The following is a 20,467-nucleotide window of genomic DNA, read 5'->3' as shown; positions in this document are numbered from 1 at the left end:
CGCAGAGGCCCTGTCCGAGGAAGGGGATGGCGTCCCCGCCACGCAGCACGCCTTCCCGTCGTCCGCGGCCGGCCAGCCCGGGCTGCCCAGCTCTCGAGTTGGCTTCCCGGAGCGGATTTTGGAAGATTCTGGCTTTGACGAACAGCAGGAGTTCCGGTCTCGGTGCAGCAGTGTCACTGGAGTCTTGCAAAGGAAAGTTCACGAGAACAGCCAAAAACCACAGCCGCGGAGGAGACACGCCAGCGCGCCGAGTCACGTACAGCCCTCGGATTCGNGGCTCTGTCCAGCAGCCCAGACTGTGGGCCCCGCCCGGTTCCGCGCTCTGCGCTGGTCCAGCCTCCACTCTTCCCTGGGAGCCCAGAGGGCAGGTGGAGAAAAGAGCAAAGGTGGGCAGAACAGGGCTGTGAGGCAGACGTGGAATGCGGATTTTAAAAAAAGCGAGGGAACTGGACACGGAGAGGTGGAGAAAGAAGCAATTAAGTAGATTCTCCTTCTTATCCCCAGCATTTGCCTTAGGTTGACTCCTAAATAGAAGCTGCTGCTGTCTCTTAGGTGCAGAAAGCCAGTCTTACAGCGGGCTTAAAGATGTGAATCTAGGGGGGCGCCCGGGTGGCTTAGTCGGTTAAGCGTCCGACTTTCGCTCAGGTCATGATCTCGCGGTTCGTGGGTTCGAGCCCCGCGTCGGGCTCTGTGCTGGCTGCCAGCTTGGAGCCTAGAGCCTGTTTCAGTCTGTGACTCCCTCTCTCTCTGACCCTCCCCTGCTCACGCTGTCTCTCTCTCTCCTAGAAATAAATAAAAAACATTAAAAAAAAATTAAAAAAAAAAAGATGTGAATCTAGGAAAGTGAGGTAGACGTGAAGTTAGAAAGAAAAAGTTTTCTTTAGAGAAGGAAAAGTCTAGAGGCTCCCAGGTGTATTTCAGATAAGAATACACTAGTTAGTTCTGTTATACATAGAAGGTTAAAGAAACACCATGGGTCTGACTACTTACTGGATCCATTACTAAAATAATATGGTGAAAGCTGTATTACAGATGTCAAAGATCTATCTTCATTCTAAAAAGTAGTTTTCAAATTTGTACAGGAGACAGAAAATGCCAAGTTTCCCCTAAATGAACTTCAGTCAAAACAAAGCCCTGGAAAGGTTCTTTAGTCCTCAGCTTGTAAGATCTGAGTTTTCTGGGAAAAAAAAAAAAAAGAGTGACTGTCCTTTTATCCTGTGATAATGAACCCTAGGTAAGGAAATTCCACAGAGTACCTTGGTAAACAATCCCAGTGTGTAATCCTGACTTATCAGAGGCTCATGGGTTCTTTTGTTTTGTCCTGTTCTGTTTTTGATAACTCTAGGCATGTAATGAAAGTGTTCATGGATTTTTCTTGGATGATATGCTAACTCTCTTTTTGGGGACTAATGGATTTATCCATTTTCTTGCCTTACAACAGGAATTGATGTTAATTTCTCTGCCTGTTGATTTTCAAAAAGTTTAACTAATGTGTCCAATAGCAAATGTTATCTTTTTGTTGAGCATTTGGGAGGAAGTATGATTATAAATTATAATTAAATAATTAGTCGTTTTAGACATCATGAAGTGAAGAAAGGTTGCATGTTTTTAAAAAGACGATCACTTTTAATATGGAAAAAAAAAGGTTTCTTGTATCTTGTAATTTAAGACCCACTTAATCTTTGGACTAAAGGAGGAAATGTGAGGCAGCTGATATTTGGAGTTGAAATACTGTTTGGATTGGATGTTGAAGCACGTGTGACTATGTGAGCAATTGAATCTATATTACTAGTTGGATATTTAATTGTAAAGTAAGATGTTGGGGTCCTTGTGAATTGAAATTAACTGGCATGTTTTTATTTTTAAGGTTGGGCGGTTTGAGATTAACCTTATCAGTCCAGACACTAAATCAGTTGTGCTTGAAAAGAATTTTAAAGATATCTCTTCTTGTTCTCAGGTATGTATTAAAGTACGTCAGATGTTTGTCAAAGCCAATTTTATCTTGTTTTTAAATTAATAATCTGATGACTATATTTAGACTCTTCCAAATTTTACTATTTTTTTAATTTAAAATTTTTAAGTGGATTTGTCTTAAATAAGAGGGTTCCTGTGTTTGGGTCTCTGCTAGTAACAGAGTCCTGTCTAGGTCCCTCAGTATATTAATAGTTGGTCCTCATTTTTGTCACCCCTTTCTCCTTGTAACGTCACTTTATCACATACCTTCCTCTGGTGGATTTTTTGTGGTGGAAAGTTCTTTTGAAAAATACCTTCACAGTTAGTGTTCCTCAGTGTCTTGGGTAGTGGGACTTGTGGGTATCACTGAGTCATGCTTGCTCTTTATATCGTAGCAGGTAGCAAAAGGAGAACTAGTACTTTCAACTTCTTTTAATGTAAATGCAAAAGTTTGAAAAGAACATTTGGTATATTTTTGTTCTTTTGTTTATTTTCAGGCCACAAACCATGTATTTGAAATTACTGACGCAGCTAAATGTGTACAAGGTCATAGCGGTCCTAAACCAGAGTCCTAAGTACCACAGTAATAGTTTAGAATGTCTGTCCCAAAGTTAGAGCTACCTAAATATATTGTAAACACAGAAAGAGTTTTTGAAGATATTGGAGTGGAGAGAGTACCTAAACCTAAATATGGGAAGGTTAAGAATGCAAGGATGCCTCTGCAGAGGTTCTAGAATAGAGAAGAATTAACTTCTCTCCTAGCTGGGTGACTTAGGTGCACCTTTAGGGACCTAGATCTTGCCAAGGTCCTTTTCTGTATTTTAATGTTGAAAAATCGATACAACCAAAAAAAACAACAAAACAAAACTCCACAAGACTACCAATATTTTTTTATTTTAAAGAGTGTGTGAGCAGAGAAGAAAGGCAGAGGGAGAGAGAGAATTTCAGGCAGGCTAGACACTCAGTGCAGAGCCCTACATTGGCTTCCATCCCACATCCCAACCCTAGGACCATGAACTGAGCCAAAATCAAGAGTCAGATGCTCAACTGACTGACTAAGCCAGCTGAGCTGTTCAACCAACAGAGCTACACAGGCACCCTGGGACTTCTACTTATTTTTAAATTTCAGAGATGGCATTGCCATAGGTATAATATTCAGATATTCTGCCTTTCAGAAATGATTAGCTTTTGTACATCTTGTTAATTATTCACCTCAGCCTCAGCTAATGCAGTTTCATGTCTAATATTTCAATATTTGTTATATTACATGGTGACATAAAATAAGTCATAAAATAAAAGCTTTTTACTTTAATAACTGAGAGAGAGGCAGCATCTTTATAGGAATGATAAATGGCAGTTTTCTAAATTCTATTTAAAGGACCAAAAATATGGTAGAAAGATTATGTTCACTTGAACTGGAAAAAAAGTTTATTTATTTATTTATTTATTTAGAGCGAGAACATGCAGGGGAGGGGCAGAAAGAGAGTAGAGAGAGACTTCCAAGTGGGCTCCACACTGTCAGCACAGGACCCAATGTAGGGCTTGAATCCATGGTCTGCAAGATCACGACCTGAGCTGAAATCAAGAGTCATATGCAACTGACGGAGCCACCCAGGTGCCCCTGAAAAAATAGTTATTAAGTCTTGTAATTGCCTGTTTACTGAGAGTCTCGGCAAGATCAAAAGTTTTGTGATGGCAGGTGTCTTATTTTGTGGTGTCTCATTCTATAAGGCATCAGAATAAAATGTTAAGATACATCTTAATAGTTAGCTGTTCAATAAGTGGCTGCTATATGTAGAGAATGAATCACTGGATTCTACTGCAGTCATTATTGCACTCCAATAATTAACTTGCATGTAAATTAAGAATAACTTTTTAAAAATGGTTTACTTAATTATACTAATTTATACTTCTCACAGCAGTGTAGGAATGTCTCAGGTGCTTGACATGTTTACTAATTCTGTCAATATTTTTAAAGTAATAGCCATCATGGAAGGCGTAAAATGGTATTTCATGTGTATTTTAAGCATAATTCTGGATGACTAACAAGGTTGAGGACTTTATCATATGTTTATTGGCCATTTTGTCATATTCTTTTACAAAATGCGTCTTCAAATACTATCTTGTTCTTCTGCGGGTTTTCTTTTTTTCATACTGGTCTGTAAGAGTTGTTTATATAGTTGGGTGAAAGATTATTGTGGGTTGTATGTTTTGTAAATATCTACTCATTATGCAGTTTGACTTTTCACTCTCTTAAGGGTGGCTTTTGATGAACAGATTTCCCTAATTTAAATATAGTTGAGTTTATTAAAAAAAACAATGTTGAATTTATTAAAATGTTGAGCATTTCTATGTGTGGGAGCTGTGCCGAGTACAGAGGAAGATGTGACATAGAAACCAGTGTAGTTCCTGCCTCCCAGAACGGCAAGAGTCATCCTAAAAAGCTATGCCTCTCACCCATTCAGTCCTCAGACCTCCCAGTACGAAAACTAGCAATGATCATTGAACATCCAAAAAAAAAAATAAAAAAAAATTAGAGGTGGAAAAAAAAAGAAAAAAAAGAACCAACCAAACTCAGTATATAAAACTGCAGTCTAAACATGAGTTTTGCTTTTTTCCCTCCGTTTTTAAAGCAAGCTTTGTATTCTAAGCTTCTGGTGTAGAACATGAATTAAACATTTGTGGAGAGGCCTTTCATCAGAGTAATTGTTACTTTACCTCTGCTCCTCACGAGTGGCCCTGCTCTTGTTACTTCTCTCCCCAGCACTGAACTGATACAATGTGGCCACATTCAGGAACACGCCTCCTTTTTAACACATGCACACCTACCAAAAGTTTCTTTCTGCAAAATCTATAGGACTGTGTCCCTGGCAAGCATGGGGAAGATGGGAGTGGCTTTTCTTTCCAGGAGACATTGCCATGGCTTGATGTCTCCCTAAGCTCACGAGGTCCTATGAATTTTTGCCACTTAGTACTAAGCTAGTAAAAGATATATTTTTTTTAATTTTTTTATTTTTTTATTTCTAGGAGACAGAGAGAGAGAGACAGCATGAGCAGGGGAGGGTCAGAGAGAGAGGGAGTCACAGACTGAAACAGGCTCCAGGCTCTGAGCTGGCAGTCAGCACAGAGCCCGATGCGGGGCCCGAACCCACGAACCGAGCCCAACGCAGGGCTCGAACCCACAAACCATGAGATCATGACCTAAGCGAAAGTCGGATGCTTAACCAACTAAGCCACCCAGGCGCCCCGATATTTTTTAATCGCTAAGGAGTTGCACCAGATGCAGCTTGCTTTTACCTCATAAATTGTAACCTCATTCCTCCTTACTGCCTTTTTTCTTTTGGTCAGAATTGATTTCCTTTATTCATATCCATTGGATAGACCGAGCATATTATAAGATATGTAATAGTGGTTACCATTTATCAAAGTTATGTGTTGGTGACTATAATAGATAATTCTTCGTTGTAAATTTTGAAAATTGCTGGCATAGGTACCATTACCACTATTTTATAATGAGAAATGGAGCCTTAGAGATCATGATTAGAAACCCAGCACAATGTCTCATACTTTGTAGATGGGTTGAACTAAGACTGAAGCACACATCTGTCTGACTCCAAAGCCTGTTTTCTTTTCACTGGGATTTAGGTGATTGCACGACAACTTTAAATATGTTGTCTACCTGGCTTTTTAAAGTATTAAAATAACAAGGTGCTGTCTGCTAATTGGTATATATGTATTCAGCCTGGCTGAAATTGACAGATGATTCACAGTTTTTTAATTAAGTATAACTGAGGTTATTTGGCCTGCATTCGGGAAATACAGTGATTTATAAATTTGGATGATTGATATCTGCAATAATTTTGTTAATATATTATTTTTCTAACTGCTGTGGTTCCTTAAATATCTATGTATATAGATAGGTATTCTAGTATTCTCAATGCACACTTAAGGGAATTGCATGCCACTCAATTAGAGCATTATTAGCCATAGTGTTTCTGATTCTTAGCTTCATATGGACAAGAAAAGGGCTTATGATAAACTATCAGACTGTTCTAAGAAGACCAATAAATTGAAAACTCCATTATTTGCAAACAGCAAGTGGCAGTTTTATTACACGAGAAATGAATCACGCCATCGTAGTTTTCTTCCTATGGCCGGAGTCACAGCGTGCAGGAGTGTTTGTCTGAAACAAAACAATCTGAATTGATCTTTCCCTTTATTTTATGTGTCAAAAGACTGCCACACAAATTTGCTATGACATTGTGTCCCTTCTCACAGGGCTGAGAAGGAGTAATTCGTGGAAGTGTGAAAGCATAGAACTGATGCTGATTTCCATAGTGTTGATTAATTGGATATATTCCAATGAACACTGTACTTTTTTCCCCAACTGTAGGGTATAAAGCATGTTGATCATTTTGGCTTTATCTGTCGGGAGTCACCAGAGCCAGGGCTGAGCCACTATATCTGTTACGTGTTCCAGTGCGCCAGCGAATCTCTGGTAAGTAGCTGACTGCTGTCCGCCAGCTTCTGCCCACTCCTCAGGCTAACGGTGCACCCAAGCCTCACACAGCCGCCACCGGTGGAAAAGGAAGAGGGCACCTAGGGACAGATTTCTGCTATTTAAAGCACAAAAGAAGAAAAACAAAAGCAAAATGTAATGGTAATTTTTAAGCCTGGATACTTCCTGGAGTTGAACAAATTCAGTCACGTGATCAGGAGAATTTTTAAAAGGTAAGAAAACACTAATAATGGAAGAGCTCATTTTTTTCCCCCCATTGCTCATATAAGATAAAAAGAAGACCACTGAGCTCTTAGTCTCTGAATTATTATGACTTTGAGGAGGTCACGCTTACATCAGCAGAGAAGGATTTGGTTTTCTTTCTTAGTGACTGTTCTCATTTTTTAACAACTTTATTTCTTATGGTCTTATTTTAGCCTTTATTTTCTTTCTTTGGAATTTAAAAGTCAATTCTTCTTTCCAGCACCCTCCCCTCGCTCCCTCGACCTGCCCCTTCATGGGGGCAGCTAGAGTTGAAGAAATATTTTGATAATTTCCCCCTGAGACTTTTTACTTTTTCTTCCACTTGTGTGAGCTCTCCTAACCATTCTAACACAAACCCTTAGCTCTGTCACCATACTTTGAAGAAAAATATTTCTTTAGGCATATGATACACCTGTAAGCACTTCTCCTGGGGAAGCACACACCACTTAGAGGTTCACAGCAAGCCAGGCAGCATTCTCCTCATTGCTTTGGTGCATGTTGCCAGCATTTCTATACAGCTCTGGCCTTCCATATTCCCCGTAGAGACACTGAGTAGAGGAAACATGAAGATATGGGAGTGAATTGGTACAAAAGCACTTTTTTTTCTTTTAAGTTTTGTTTATTTATTTTGAGAGAGAGTGTGTGTGTGTGTGTGTGAGCTGAGGAGGAGCTGAGGAGGAGCAGAGAGAGGAGGAGAGAGAGAATTCCGAGCAGGCTCTGTTCAGTGCTGGCTGGACGTGGGACTTGATCCCACGACTGTGAGATCACAACCACGAGATCACAACCTGAGCTGATACCAAGAAATCTGGTGTTCAGCTGACTTAGCCACCCAGGCTCAACCACAAAGGCACTTTCTGCCTGGGGCTCTTTGGGGTCTCAACCTTTTTCTCTGGGGAATATAGCACTCCCATCACTAACAACTTTTTTACTCAAGAGAGCTCCATTTACATTTTATTTTCATGTTAGGCAATTAACCATGCCCAGCAAAACTCTCCATGTTGAGATCCAGGTGACCACCTGGATGGGCCCAGTTCAGGATTGGAGATAGAGATTTGAGAATTGCCATTATGTAAATGATAGTTGAAAGCATGGGAGCAGATGAGGACAGGGATAGAGGAAGAGAAAGGCAGATAGAACAGTGACGTGGCGCTGGAAAGTGCCAGCCAGGCAAGCATTAGGTAGAAAATAAGGCCAAGAGAATCTGGTGTCCTGCTTCCCGCTCACACCTCCCCCCGTCCTTCTATGGTTCTTCGGTGAGGCTGAGTCTTCCACCATGTTCTGGATCCCTTACTCCTCTGCCTTTCCAAAACCTGTCCTGTGTTCCATGTTTTATTTTGGCAGCTCCATGTACCCACCTTCCCAAATTAGAAATCGTAACGCATTCTCCTTTACCTTCTGTATCCACTTGTTCACCAATGCCTGTTAGCTTAAAGGTAGAGAAGCCCCATATCCATTTCTCCTCCTTTCCCTCTCTGGCTGCCATCTGAGTTCTGGGCATTCGTCTTCCTTGCTTGGACCTTCACCCTAGTGTCCTAACTAGTCTCCCTGCCACTTGCTTAATATGTCATCTGTCCACTTACTGCATCACGCTCTAGGTTTTTTTTTCTCACAAAATTTCCAGGAACCAGATTATGCCTCCTTGTTAAGAGACAAGGTCTAGATCGTCTGGCTTGGCAAAAGGGCCTTCCTCTTTCTGTGGTCCCCACTGCGCTGCCTCTCCCTTTCATGATGTGTGTTCTCACTTGGGCCGTCCCATCCCCTGAACTGGTCTCTGGGTCTGACAGTGGAGGCTGGTGTGATGACTGGTGTGAGGTGGCTTTCATTTGGTTTGGGACACAGAGGACCAGGGATTTAAGTGAATGGCTGGGGCTCACACAAGTACAGCAGATGTCCTGAGGTCACTATTGGCTACGCTGAGTGAGGAATCTGCTGTGTCAGAAGAAGCCGGAGCCGCGGCTCATACTTTTATCTTGTCAGGCAAGGATGGTGGCCTCCAGGGTGTGCTGCTTCTAAACAAGGAGACTACGCCAGTTTTTCATCTCCTATTTTCACATTCTCTTTACCTCTTCATTGGATGTGACTCTGGCCTGGCCTTGCTTTACTCTGACTTAAATCCCCTTCTTCTTTTCAACTTTGTATTCGTGTACATCCTACTGAAGCCTTTTTGGATGGCTTTTTTCTTTCTTTCTTTTTTTTAAAGGAATTGACTTCTTTTAGTTGCTTTATTGCCAGTGCTCTTGCGACACATTGTTCATAGGTCTGTAACAGTTCCTGTCAATGCCCACTCTCAACTTTGTTCACATAACTTTCTAGTCCAGAGATTGTGACTCAAACAAGGTCACGACCACTCTTATTCTTGTTGTATCCCCCCGTGTTTCTAGACTAGAGTATCAGGTAGTCTTTCAGGGTAGTCTGAGTGAATGTGTGACTCTTAACTTCAGACAATCATTTTCCAGGTGCCAGTTAATCTGATTACTGAGTAACCTGCACTAAAAGGAAAGGTACATGAAACCTTATTCTCAATCTGCTTTATAAGTTTGGTTTTGTTGATAGTTTCTAGTATTTTTGTTTTGTCCTCATACATGTGTTTGAAACCGGGAGCTAAGACTAGAAAGTCTGAGAATATGTTGAATTTTCCACCTGAGGAAGCTCTGTGACTAAGTCCACAGCCCAGAGTGGCCGAGAATGTCTTCCTTTTACACTGAAGCTGCATCCGAATTACTATTTTGGCATTGTTATTCCTTAGAAGAGAGCTTTGCTGGAATCTTTAAAAATGTGTTGATTCTAATTTTATCAGTAGCGTCTTAACTGACGAGTGAGGCATCAGAACTCCAAGCCAGAAGAAAAGCTAAATGAGATTTCCTTTATTAAAAGAGGATGGTTCAAGCAGCTGGTATATAGAACAAAACAGAACAGTTAATTAAATATTATAGTCTAAGCAGTGTTATGATTGATGTGGCTTGGCAGTTGTGTAAGACAAAGTATTGCAAAACCACACATGCTGAGCCATCTTCTCTGAGTACAAAGAATACACAACTTGCATTTTCTTTTCTGTCTTTGTAGCCGTTGCTGTGAATTGATAAACAATATAATGTTCTCATGACTCCTGGGGTTTTTCACCCCAAGTTTAGATGCTCAGTATGCCTTCCTTCCTTTGCAAAATAGCGGTAGGCAGGCGGCTGCATCTTGTTTGACCAACCCTTGAGATTTGTGGAGAACACCACTTCTGCATTCTCCAAAATTGGTTTGCAAGGTCTGGAAAAAAGTGGAAGTTGCTACTTAAGACGAAGAAAAAGTAAAACTCCACAGATATAGACAACAGTGTCCAGGAAAAGTATGGGAAAAAAAAAAAGACTCAGGCTACCAAGACCCAGAATTTGTATGGAGGTTAATAGTTCACATTTTCGAGAGAATTGAATTAGGTAATCCTGCGAAGTCCTTACACATTCTGTGATTCTTACATTGATTCTTAAATGCTATGAAATACCCAAGTTTGGTGCATAAATGTTTGTGAACATTATCTTCATTATGGATTTTTACCTTAATATCATAAATTGTCTTTCTTTGTCCCACCTCATAGTTTTCACTGGAAATTTAATTTGCCTGATTGTAATGTTAAGAATACTCTCCTTTTGTTTACATGTGATTGATTTATCCTTGTGAAGTCCTTTACTTTTAACTTCTTAACATGACCTATGATTTTTTGTTGTTGTAGATAGACTAAAACAATTAAGTTATTCATACTGCACTAGTTTGAACTTTTAGTTGCTCTGATCCCATTGTAGAATTTATAGGCCACCTAAAAAAATGATGGAGCTAAAAAAGCAAAACATTTAAACATTTAGAAATCAAATAGAGTTTTTTTTTTAAATGTTTTTTTATTTCTAGGAGAGAGAGACAGACAGACAGACAGCGTGAGCAGGGGAGGGTCAGAGAGAGAGGGAGTCACAGACTCTGAAACAGGTTCCAGGCTCTGAGCTGGCAGTCAGCACAGAGCCCGACGGGGGGCTCAAACCCACGAACCGCGAGATCATGACCTAAGCGAAAGTCGGACACTTAACCGACTAAGCCACCCAGGCGCCCCTAGAAATCAAATAGAGTTTTTAGTAATATTTGTGGCTGGAAGAAATTGGTAGCCACACGTTAGACACCATTGAAATGGGCTTTTGTTTCACCTAGAAATAAAGAAGAAAACGTGAAAGTTCAGTATTTGCATTGGAGGCCCTTTATAAAGCAGTATTAATAATCACAAATAATAAGTCCATATGAAAGCCAAGCAGAGGACTCATCCTTTCGGTGCCTTTAATAAGTGGAAAACAAGAAAATAAAAACAAACGTGTGCCTGAGTCATTGAAATTGCTTTTGAATACACAACAAGGCAAATGAAATAAAACTGCAAAGGCATTAAACATGTGGTGGTTTTGTTTTCAGGAGCGAGAAATCTTTATTTTTTAGTTATGGTATAAGAGAGCAGACTTTATGAATAATTCATTATTTATGGAACAATGTGAAATTATTCATAAGCCTTTAAAAAATTGGTGACATAGTCAAACATAACTTAATAATGACTGGTTGCTCAGTGTTTGGATATCTCCATTAATAATATTAGAGGAATAACGTTCATTTCATTTCAGGTTCTTCATACACTCAAATGCAGAAGTAGATTAAAATCCTTTAAATAATAGCATATTCTTAAACCAGGCTGAAGGGAGAGGGGAAAAAGTGACTTTGTTTTTCAGTAGCAAAGCTAGTTCTGGTGAGGACCTTGATACCATAGCTCTGCATGGAGGTTTTAGACTTTGATCTCTGGTCGACAGTGTGTGGGAAAACCACAGCTCACTCACATTGATGATTGAATCACAGGGGAGATGGGCCTGAGGTCAGTGTAGCAATGGGTGAGGATGAGTTGATAACTGACCCCAAAGAAACAACCAGGAGACTAGAATGCCAGGTTTACACTTCTTGATGGAGCCATTGGCCGAACGAGGAGAAACCAGCTGGCGGTTTTCAAACTGCTGCCCTGGTTATTCACCAACATGATGTCAGGACTTCTTAGTGCCATAAATCAGAAGTGAAATTATAATAAATTAGCAGACACAGAGGTAGGACTAGCAACCTTCACAGACTTCCCTTGACATTATTGAAATTGAACTTGTTTTCCCCCAGAACTTTGCTTAAACCCTTGTTTTATTTATTTTTATACTAAACATGATCCAGAAGGATAAAGTAAGTAAGATACCTATTACCAGAAGTGAACATTAGACCTGTTTTGTGGCTCCCTATGGATTGCAGACAGAACTTCCGAAGGAACTTGATATATTACTTAATTAAACAAAGATCTGATTGACTGTCAGTTAAACTGTCAGGGATGGTACAGCACTCAGTGGAATTCAAAAATAGCATTCAAGTCATCAGCGTTCTACACATTCAAATGGCCTTACTTTATCCAGCTTTCAGTGATAATGTAATTGAAGGTCTAAGGTGACATTTGATATTTTCTCTCTCTTAGCTCTGTAGTCATCAAATTCACTTACTTATTATTTGGTCAGCATCCACAAAGTCTCTCATTGCTGTTGGGCTTTTAATGTGTGAGCGTGAAAGCAAACTTTTAGAGGCCTGTGTTCTGTTTCTCCCTGTAGGTGGATGAGGTAATGCTGACTCTGAAGCAGGCTTTCAGCACAGCCGCTGCTCTGCAGAGTGCCAAGACCCAGATCAAGCTGTGTGAGGCCTGCCCCATGCACTCCCTGCATAAGCTCTGTGAGAGGGTCGAAGGTACAGTATGACTTGGCCCCAGGGCAAAAGCAGATGTACTTTGGTCTTTGGGACAGTGAGAAGGTCACTCCTGTCATTGAATTGTTCTTTGTTTCCAGGTGAACCCAGAGCCCAAAGAGTCATTTCTCAGGTCCAGTCAGATTTGTGCGAACAGTCTTTCCGAGGCGCCTGATGTTTCCTACCCCCTACACCCCCTCTTTCTTTCTCTTTCTAGTTTTTTTCTTCTGAAGGCCAAGGAAGGGAGCTGGATTTCTCACAGTTGTTAGGACTGCTGTAGACTTAGTGGGAACTGCCCAAATATTTGTCGAATGAGTGAAGAGAGGCAAAGGCATCCCAGAATGTCGACTGTTTATAGAAATCTCTTTTATTCCCCTCTCACTTGATGATATGTTCCTTTCCCTAAAAGTGTATAACTGGAAAGAACCTTGTGTGGCTTTTGAGGGATATTTGAAAATGACACAGACAGTGTGATATCATAAAGCAGGTTTTAAAAAAAAGGTGTACTCAGGAGGGGGGAGAGATGACTCTGTAACTCACATCCCCTTTCTCCTCAGTAGCTCTTACTGGGAAAAAAAAAAGGTTGAAAACAACTTCCCAATAGAAGAAATGCAAGTCAGTAAACACTTTGTTAAGAATCTGCTAAGTGCCAGGTAATGTACTAGGCACTGGGGATACAGAAATGATTGAGATGTGGACTGAGCCTTCAGGAGCTTACTTACCATCTAGAGTGGAAGACAGGCATGTGAGCCAGTGAATGCAGTTCGGTATGATAGCTGTTACGATGGATGGGGAGAATGCAAGCGCCAGAACCCAGCAGAGAATAGTCTAGTCATTGTAAATGCAGATTGTGATTTCTCCTCAGTAGACAGCAAGATTATAGGCACGTGTCAAAATTGATGACGAACATCAGTGTTGATTGAATATCCAATCAGCTGTGTGATCAAGGACTTTTTACATGTAATATTCAGATTTCAAAATGTATAATATACAAAATGCACATTATTTTCACATTTGTACCTTTACAAAAACAGAAGGTTCTTTGGTGTACAGTAAAGAGAACATTATAAATTCTGGAGGAAAGGCTGAATTGCTCAGGAAAGAGTGTTGGATCAATTTGCTATTTAAAGAGAGAAATATTCCTTCTACTTATCCTACTCAAAATACATTCTAGATGGATCAAACCCCTCAGTGTAAGCAAAATGTTAAAATTATTAAAATAAAATGTGAATATTAAGGACACATATTCTGTGTCCTTAAACAAGGAAGCTTGCATTAAGATACAAAAATGCAAAAACTGTTAAAAGAAAAACATTGGTAGATTTGACCTCATAAGAATTTACATTTTTTACATATTAACTACTTACTTGAAAGCTAATGATAAAGAAGAAATAAAGAGATAGCAGGTTGGTAATCAGAATTCATAAGAACTCTTACTGTCTGAAAGAGAAAGATAAAACCACAAGTAGGCAATGACACAATTCATATTAAAAAAACACTCATATGAAAAGGAAATGGAAGGTTCAAAATGGGACACCTGGGTGGCTCAGTCCATTAAGCTTCTGACTTCAGCACAGGTCATGATCTCACAGTTCATGGGGTTTAAGCCCTGTATCAGGTTCTGTGCTGACAGCCCAGAGCCTGAACCCTGTTTCAGATCTGTGTCTCCCTCTTTCTCAGCCCCTCCCCTGCTCGAGCTGTCTCTCTCTCTCTCTCAAAAACAAACATTAAAATTTTTTTTTTAAAAAAAGAAAAGATCCAATAATAAAATTGAGAAGATTCTCAACCTCACTAGATGTCAGAGACATGAAAATGGAAAAAAAAAAAAAACAGTAAGATACTTTTCAGATTAACTATTGGTGAAATTGTGGGGATATTGATACATTTATGTGATGCTGAATGTAGTGTAAATTGGTGTAGCCATTTTGGGAGACAGTTGATAGAAATGTATTGACCTAAAATTCCCTACCAATTCCTTGTCTTGATAAGAGAAACTCTTATACGGGTTCAGAAGGTGACATTTTCAAGGTTGTGTTGTTTTTAAATAAGGGAAAATTGTGAACAACCCAAATGTGCATCAATAGCATAACTGAAATATGTTCATACAGTGAATTAATAGGAATGGATTTCAACTGTATATTTACTTGGATACATCTTTATATAATTGAGTGAAAATATAATTTGCTGAATAATACATACACTTTGCTTTTATCTGGAAAAATACATAAAATCCTATATTTCTTTTTGAAAGAACTTTTATTTTTCTTAATTTTTTTATTAATTTTTTAAATGTTTTATTTATTTCTGAGAGAGAGATAGAGAGAGACAGCATGAGCAGGGGAGGGTCAGAGAGAGAGGGAGACACAGAATATGAAACAGGCTCCAGCTCTGGCTGTCAGCGCAGAGCCGGACACGGTGCTTGAACCCACAAACCGTGAGATCATGATCTGACCTGAAGTTGGACGCTTAACCAAGTGAGCCACCCAGGCGCCCCTTGAAAGAACTTTTAATTTGGCCTACTTTTAGATTAACAGGAAAGTTGCAGAGAGTTTCCAAATGTTCATCCCCCATCCTTTCCAATTGTTAACATCTTCTATAGCTCAGTGCAATGTACAGCATAGGAAATTAACATTGGTACAATATTGTCCAAAGTAAACATTTCATTTGATCTTTCACCACTTTTTTCATTCATGTCCTTTTCCACATCACATTCAGGATTCTATATCATATGTAGCTGTTACTTCACCTTCCTCCTCAGTCTTTCCTTATTTTCTGTGACCTTTCCATTCCCAACAAGCATCACTTCGTTACTCTGTTGAGTGTCCCTTGGGTCTTCTCACATTTGTACTGAGGGCGCTCCTCCCTGACAAGAGCACTGTAGAAATGGTGCAGCCTCCTTCTCAGTGCATCGTGTTATGGGACTCATGATGTTGAGGAGTTTATTACTGGTCATGCTGGCCTTAGCAGCTGCTCAAGGTGCTCTCAGCAGTTTTCCACTTAAAAGTACTACTCTCCCCCCTGGAGCCAAAAGATATTTTAGGGAAGATACTTTGAATCTCACAAATCTCTTATCTCTTATGCGTTTGCTCACTGATTCTAGTATCTCTCAAAGGCAAATTTAGCTCTATCTATAATGTTCTAGTATTTTAAAAATGTGGAATGTATATTACTTGGGTAATAAAATATAAAGCAAATATACATACACAGTGTTATCTTACTCAGAGGAAAATAACTCTTTTCTCTTTTAAAAAAATTATAAAACCAAAAATGTTTTCATGGAAAAATGTTTTGCCCAAGGACTTGATATAAATTATGTGTAAGAGTGTGGTAGATATAAAAATAACATGATATACAGAAGTGAACAATTTCTTGGTAAAGTAATAACACTAAAAATGTCACAAATACTATTGCTATTCTTGAAATTTTGTTCTGTGAAACCAGACCCATATGACAAGGAGAGATTCCTATTTATGTTGGAGCTCTGCCTTTTCATATTATTAATATTATGTCATGTTGAGGCTCTTGGGTGCCTCAGTGGCTTAAGTGTTTCACTCTTGATTTTGGCTTGGGTCGTGATCTCAGGTCATGAGATCAAACCCTGTGTCAGGCTCTGCTCTGGGCATGGAGACTTCTTAAGATTCTCTCTCTCCTTGTCCCTCTGCCTGTCTTCTCTCTCACTCTCTGGCAAAAAAATATTTCTATATTTTGTCATGTTTAAGCTTAGAGATTTTGGCCAAGGCTAGTGTTTACCTATGAGTTTCTGTGGTGTCAAAGTTTGTTAGTATGCTAGTGGGTATGCTGTTGACTTGGTATCATTTAGAAACTTTATGTTAATAATTCTGACTCCAGGGGGCGCCTGGGTGGCTTAGTCGGTTAAGCCTCTGGTTTTGCCTCAGGTCATGATCTTGTAGTTCAGAGGACACTTTGGGCTCTGTGCTGACAGCTGGAAGTCTGGAGCCTGTTTCAGATTTTGTGTCTCCTCCCTCTTTCTCTGTCCTTCCTCTCCCACTCACGTTCTGTCTCTTTAAAAGATAATAAATAAACATTAAAAATATTTAAAAAAGTAATTCTGACTTCAGGATCACTGACAGAGGGCTGTTGATTTAGGTAAAATTTCCATCTAGCTTTAATCATTTTGTGGTAGTGTTCCATGGTTTATTATGGGTGGGAACACATCTCCTTGAGAAGATTTAGCTTCAGAGCCTGCTTAAGGTTCAGTCTGTAATGCATTATGTATACATTTTGATGTACATTTGCATCAGCTACTCTGTTTAATACTTATCTTCTTCGTTTTCCTTAGGTCTCTACCCTCCGAGAGCCAAGCTGGTAATACAGAGACATCTCTCTTCACTGACAGATAATGAGCAGGCAGACATCTTTGAGCGAGTCCAGGTAACATTATTTATAGTTCTCACAAATAAGATATAAGAAATGAGAATGGAATTCTGTTTTTCTAAGTTCTTTTTTTTCACTTCTCTCTCCGAAGTTAAAGATATATATCCTCTTGAACTATATATGATAGTGACGAGAATACCACTATTACTTTTCCTTCTAAGGGCAGTGAAACACTTAGCGTTATTTATGTCTGTCTGCCAGACGCATGAAACCAAGAGGGGATACGATAAAATGAGAGAAGCTGTGTTGCCATCATGTGCTCTTGGTTTGTCTGTTGGACAGAAAATGAAGCCAGTCAGCGACCAGGAGGAGAATGAACTTGTCATTTTACATTTGAGGCAGCTGTGTGAGGCCAAGCAGAGGACACATGTTCACATTGGAGAAGGCCCCTCGGTGAGAAGATGTTTTTTGTTTTCCTGGACCTACTTTTGTTGATGTATTTAGTCAAAATATCACAGAAGATGTGATAGGAGTTTCCTTTCTTTGTGTTCTCATCTTTAGGGCTAACATTCTATCAGATTTATTTTTTCAGCATTTTAGCAGTTTTATGGAAAGTTTTAATATTGAGATAAAATAATGATGAGTTTTAAAATGTGATAAAATGGGTTATTGTTATAAAAACAGTAATAACAAGTGCTCATGATTTAGAATGAACATATTAATCCATTTTATTTCAAATTCACATGAACACTTTATTTCATTAAAAGCTCACACAGCCTTGAAGGGTAAAGAGCAAATACCCAAAGAAGCAGTAGTATTTTGGCAAAATCCATTTTAGCTGCGAAGGAGGGTATGATACTTTTGTGAATGTGGTGGAGAAGGTGTTTTCAGCTGCACGTAGATAAAGCGAGACAGAAGCAACAGCATGTAAGGAGACAACGACATATTTACTTCATAACATTAAGTCAGGTTAGTCTGTGTTTCACTCTGTTCAGAACAAATCACATATCACTTTATTAGTGACTCCTGAATTGTATGCATAGAACAATCTCTTTGAGAGAAACTTCTATGAGCCAAGCTGTGTGATAATGGTGAACAAAAAAGAGATGAATGAATCCTCCCGGAAGGAGCTCACATATTGAAGAGGGGAATGCAGACAGATAAATGGACACAGAATAGAGGTTAACAAAGTGGCTTTTTAGAAGAATGTGCAATGAGCTCAAAAATAGCTATGTCTTTGCTTTAGAGGCAGAGGGGAGAGTAAGGAAAGAGGGAAGAATTAAATAATTCAAAAAGAAGACAGTTTTAGGGGTGGTGGAAGGCTGAAGTTTTAGGGGAGATAGTTTGTTCATTGAAAAAGTCAAGGAAGGGGCGCCTGGGTGGCTCAGCCGGTTAAGCGTCCAACTTCGGCTCAGGTCATGAGCTCACAGTTTGTGGGTTCGAGCCCTGCGTTGGGCTTTGTGCTGACACCTAGCTCAGACCCTGGAGCCTGTTTCAGATTCTGTGTCTCCCTCTCTCTCTGACCCTCTCCCACTCATGTTCTGTCTCTCTCTGTCTCAAAAATAAATAAACTATATAAAAAAATTAAAAAAAGAAAAAGTCAAGGAAGTGTTTTTAAAGGAACGGACATTGAGCACAAAGTTAATGCAGTAGCTGTGACCATGACATGCTCCATGCAGGCCTTTAAAGTACTTAATGGCTTTTTAGGATATACCTGGGGATTGATGGGGAAATACTGGCTGGAAGGATTGGCAGTGGTGAGATGATGAAGAGCCTTAAGTGCTCAGCCTGACTTTGTCATTGGAGGGTTTCAAGTAAGAGCTTGAGATCAGATTTGTAATTTAAAGAGATGATTCTGCTGTTATAGTGATGGTTAATTTGTGGGACAGTTTGATGGGTGAGGAGGTTGACAGTGTTAGGGCTGAAGTCACATTCCTAAATCAGGAGCATTTTGTAATAGAATATGTGAGAAGTGACTCGTTTAATTATTGCACAAACTTTTATCAAGTTGCATACTATGTACTAGGCAATGGGGTTGAATAATGACAGCTGTTTTCTGCCATCTTAACTGTTGAGGAGGAGAAACCAACATGTAATCAAATAAAGTAAAATATGGAGATACGGCAGGATTGGGACAATGATATAGTTTGGACCAGACAGAGATAAAACCTGTACAAAATTTGATTGAGTGGGGTGCCTGGGTGGCTTAGTCGGTTGAGCATCCGACTTTCACTTAGGTCATGATCTTGCGGTTTGTGGGTTCGAGCCCCACGTCGGGCTCTGTGCTGACTACCAGCTCAGAGCCTGGAGCCTGTTTCAGAGTCTGTGACTGACTCTCTCTCTGACCCTCCCCTGCTCATGCTGTCTCTCTCTCTCTCTCCTAGAAATAAATAAAACATTAAAAAAAAAAATTTAAAAAAAATTGATTGAGTGATTCTGGCTTTAAGTATTTATTTTGGGGGCGTTTGGATGGCACAGTCAATTAAGTATCCGACTCTTGATCTCAGCTCAGGTCATGATCTTGTAGTTTGTGAGTTTGAGCCCCACATCAGGCTCTGTGTGGATGATGTGGAGCCTGCTTGGGATCCTGTCTCTCTTTCTCTCTGCCCCTCCCCTCTTGGGCACATGCTTTCTCTCTCTTTCTTTCTCTCTGTCTCTCCTTCAAAATAAATAAATAAACAAACTTAAAAAAAAGAATTTATTTTGTTTTGGAGAGAAGCTGAGCTATAGCACTACTGGAGATGTGGGAAAGGGAATGAGGCAAGAGCCATTTTGGAGGCGTGATCTTTAGGACTTTGAGACCTGGCACATGTGTCAAGGAAGGGAAAGGGGATTGCTAAGGGAGGCTTCACAGTTTCAGATTTGGGGGATCTGGATGAAGCTAGTCTAGGACATACAGAAGGAAAACAAGAGTGGAGAAAGGGATGGAAATAAGAAATAAGAGTTCAATTTTAGAAATGTGTTAGAGATTTAATTAGAAAAATGGATTTGGTACCCACAGAGGAATTTGTGTTGATCGTGTAAGTATGGAAGACATTGGGCTCTGGCATAGACTTGAAGTCGAAGTGGGAGGTACCAAGGAACACCTGCATGTCAGGCAACGAGTGAATTAAAAGGATACTAGTGAAAAAGACTGAAAGAGGAAGATGCGGTAGAAAGAGACTGAATATTTGCTGTGGTGGGTGCCCAAGGTAGGAGGTAAGTTCAAGTTAGAAGATCAACTATGGCCAGTGGTATAGGAAGGTTAAGAAACATAAAGCCTAAAATCTGTGCATGGGTTTGCGTATTTCAGTCATTGGTGGTGGTAGTGATGTTCTCTAGGGGCCCAAAAGCAGTGTGTGAGTAGGGATGTGCAAGAAAGATCGCAGAAGAGGAGACTTTAACAAATTGTTTTCCTGCTGGTAGAAGTAAGTTCTCCCTCACTTTCTCTCTTCCTCCCAGCCTTCCTTCCTTCTTTCCATTTATTCGTCTGGTATTTACTGAGCATCTACAGTGCTGTGCTAAGTACCAATACAATTTTTCTATTTTTGTCTTGTTCTTTCCTGAAAGCCTGACAAGAGTGCCCTTCAAATCCTTTATACACACCAGAGCCCATTCTAGCTCACATCTATATCCATTGCTTTCTTTCCTTTCTTGGGGGGGGGGGGG

The 20,467-nt window shown here is 39.9% G+C and overlaps 2 protein-coding genes across 2 annotated transcripts in view; both read left to right on the top strand.

Moving 5' to 3' along the window:
• The window catches only part of LOC144229487 (TBC1 domain family member 4-like), a 119,691-nt gene extending 111,842 nt beyond the window's left edge, over positions 1-7,849 (top strand). Inside the window, 4 exon segments of the mRNA XM_077761564.1 lie at positions 1-460; positions 1,868-1,957; positions 6,347-6,451; positions 7,796-7,849. The exon segment at positions 1-460 is cut by the window's left edge and continues 13 nt beyond it. Of these exon segments, the coding sequence (XP_077617690.1) occupies positions 1-460; positions 1,868-1,957; positions 6,347-6,451; positions 7,796-7,849 (709 nt within the window).
• Positions 6,374-20,467, top strand: part of TBC1D4 (TBC1 domain family member 4) — a 61,291-nt gene continuing 47,197 nt past the window's right edge. Inside the window, exons 1-4 of the mRNA XM_077760799.1 lie at positions 6,374-6,451; positions 12,355-12,487; positions 16,785-16,876; positions 17,162-17,272. Of these exons, the coding sequence (XP_077616925.1) occupies positions 12,367-12,487; positions 16,785-16,876; positions 17,162-17,272 (324 nt within the window). The 5' untranslated portion in view covers positions 6,374-6,451; positions 12,355-12,366. The remainder of the gene's footprint in view (positions 6,452-12,354; positions 12,488-16,784; positions 16,877-17,161; positions 17,273-20,467) is intronic.

The sequence above is a fragment of the Crocuta crocuta genome, unplaced genomic scaffold, assembly GCF_008692635.1.
Source record: "Crocuta crocuta isolate KB4526 unplaced genomic scaffold, BGI_CrCroc_1.0 scaffold60, whole genome shotgun sequence".
NCBI lineage: Eukaryota > Metazoa > Chordata > Mammalia > Carnivora > Hyaenidae > Crocuta > Crocuta crocuta.
Note: the sequence above shows the minus strand (reverse complement) of the source record. Positions and strands in the feature narration are given on the sequence as shown.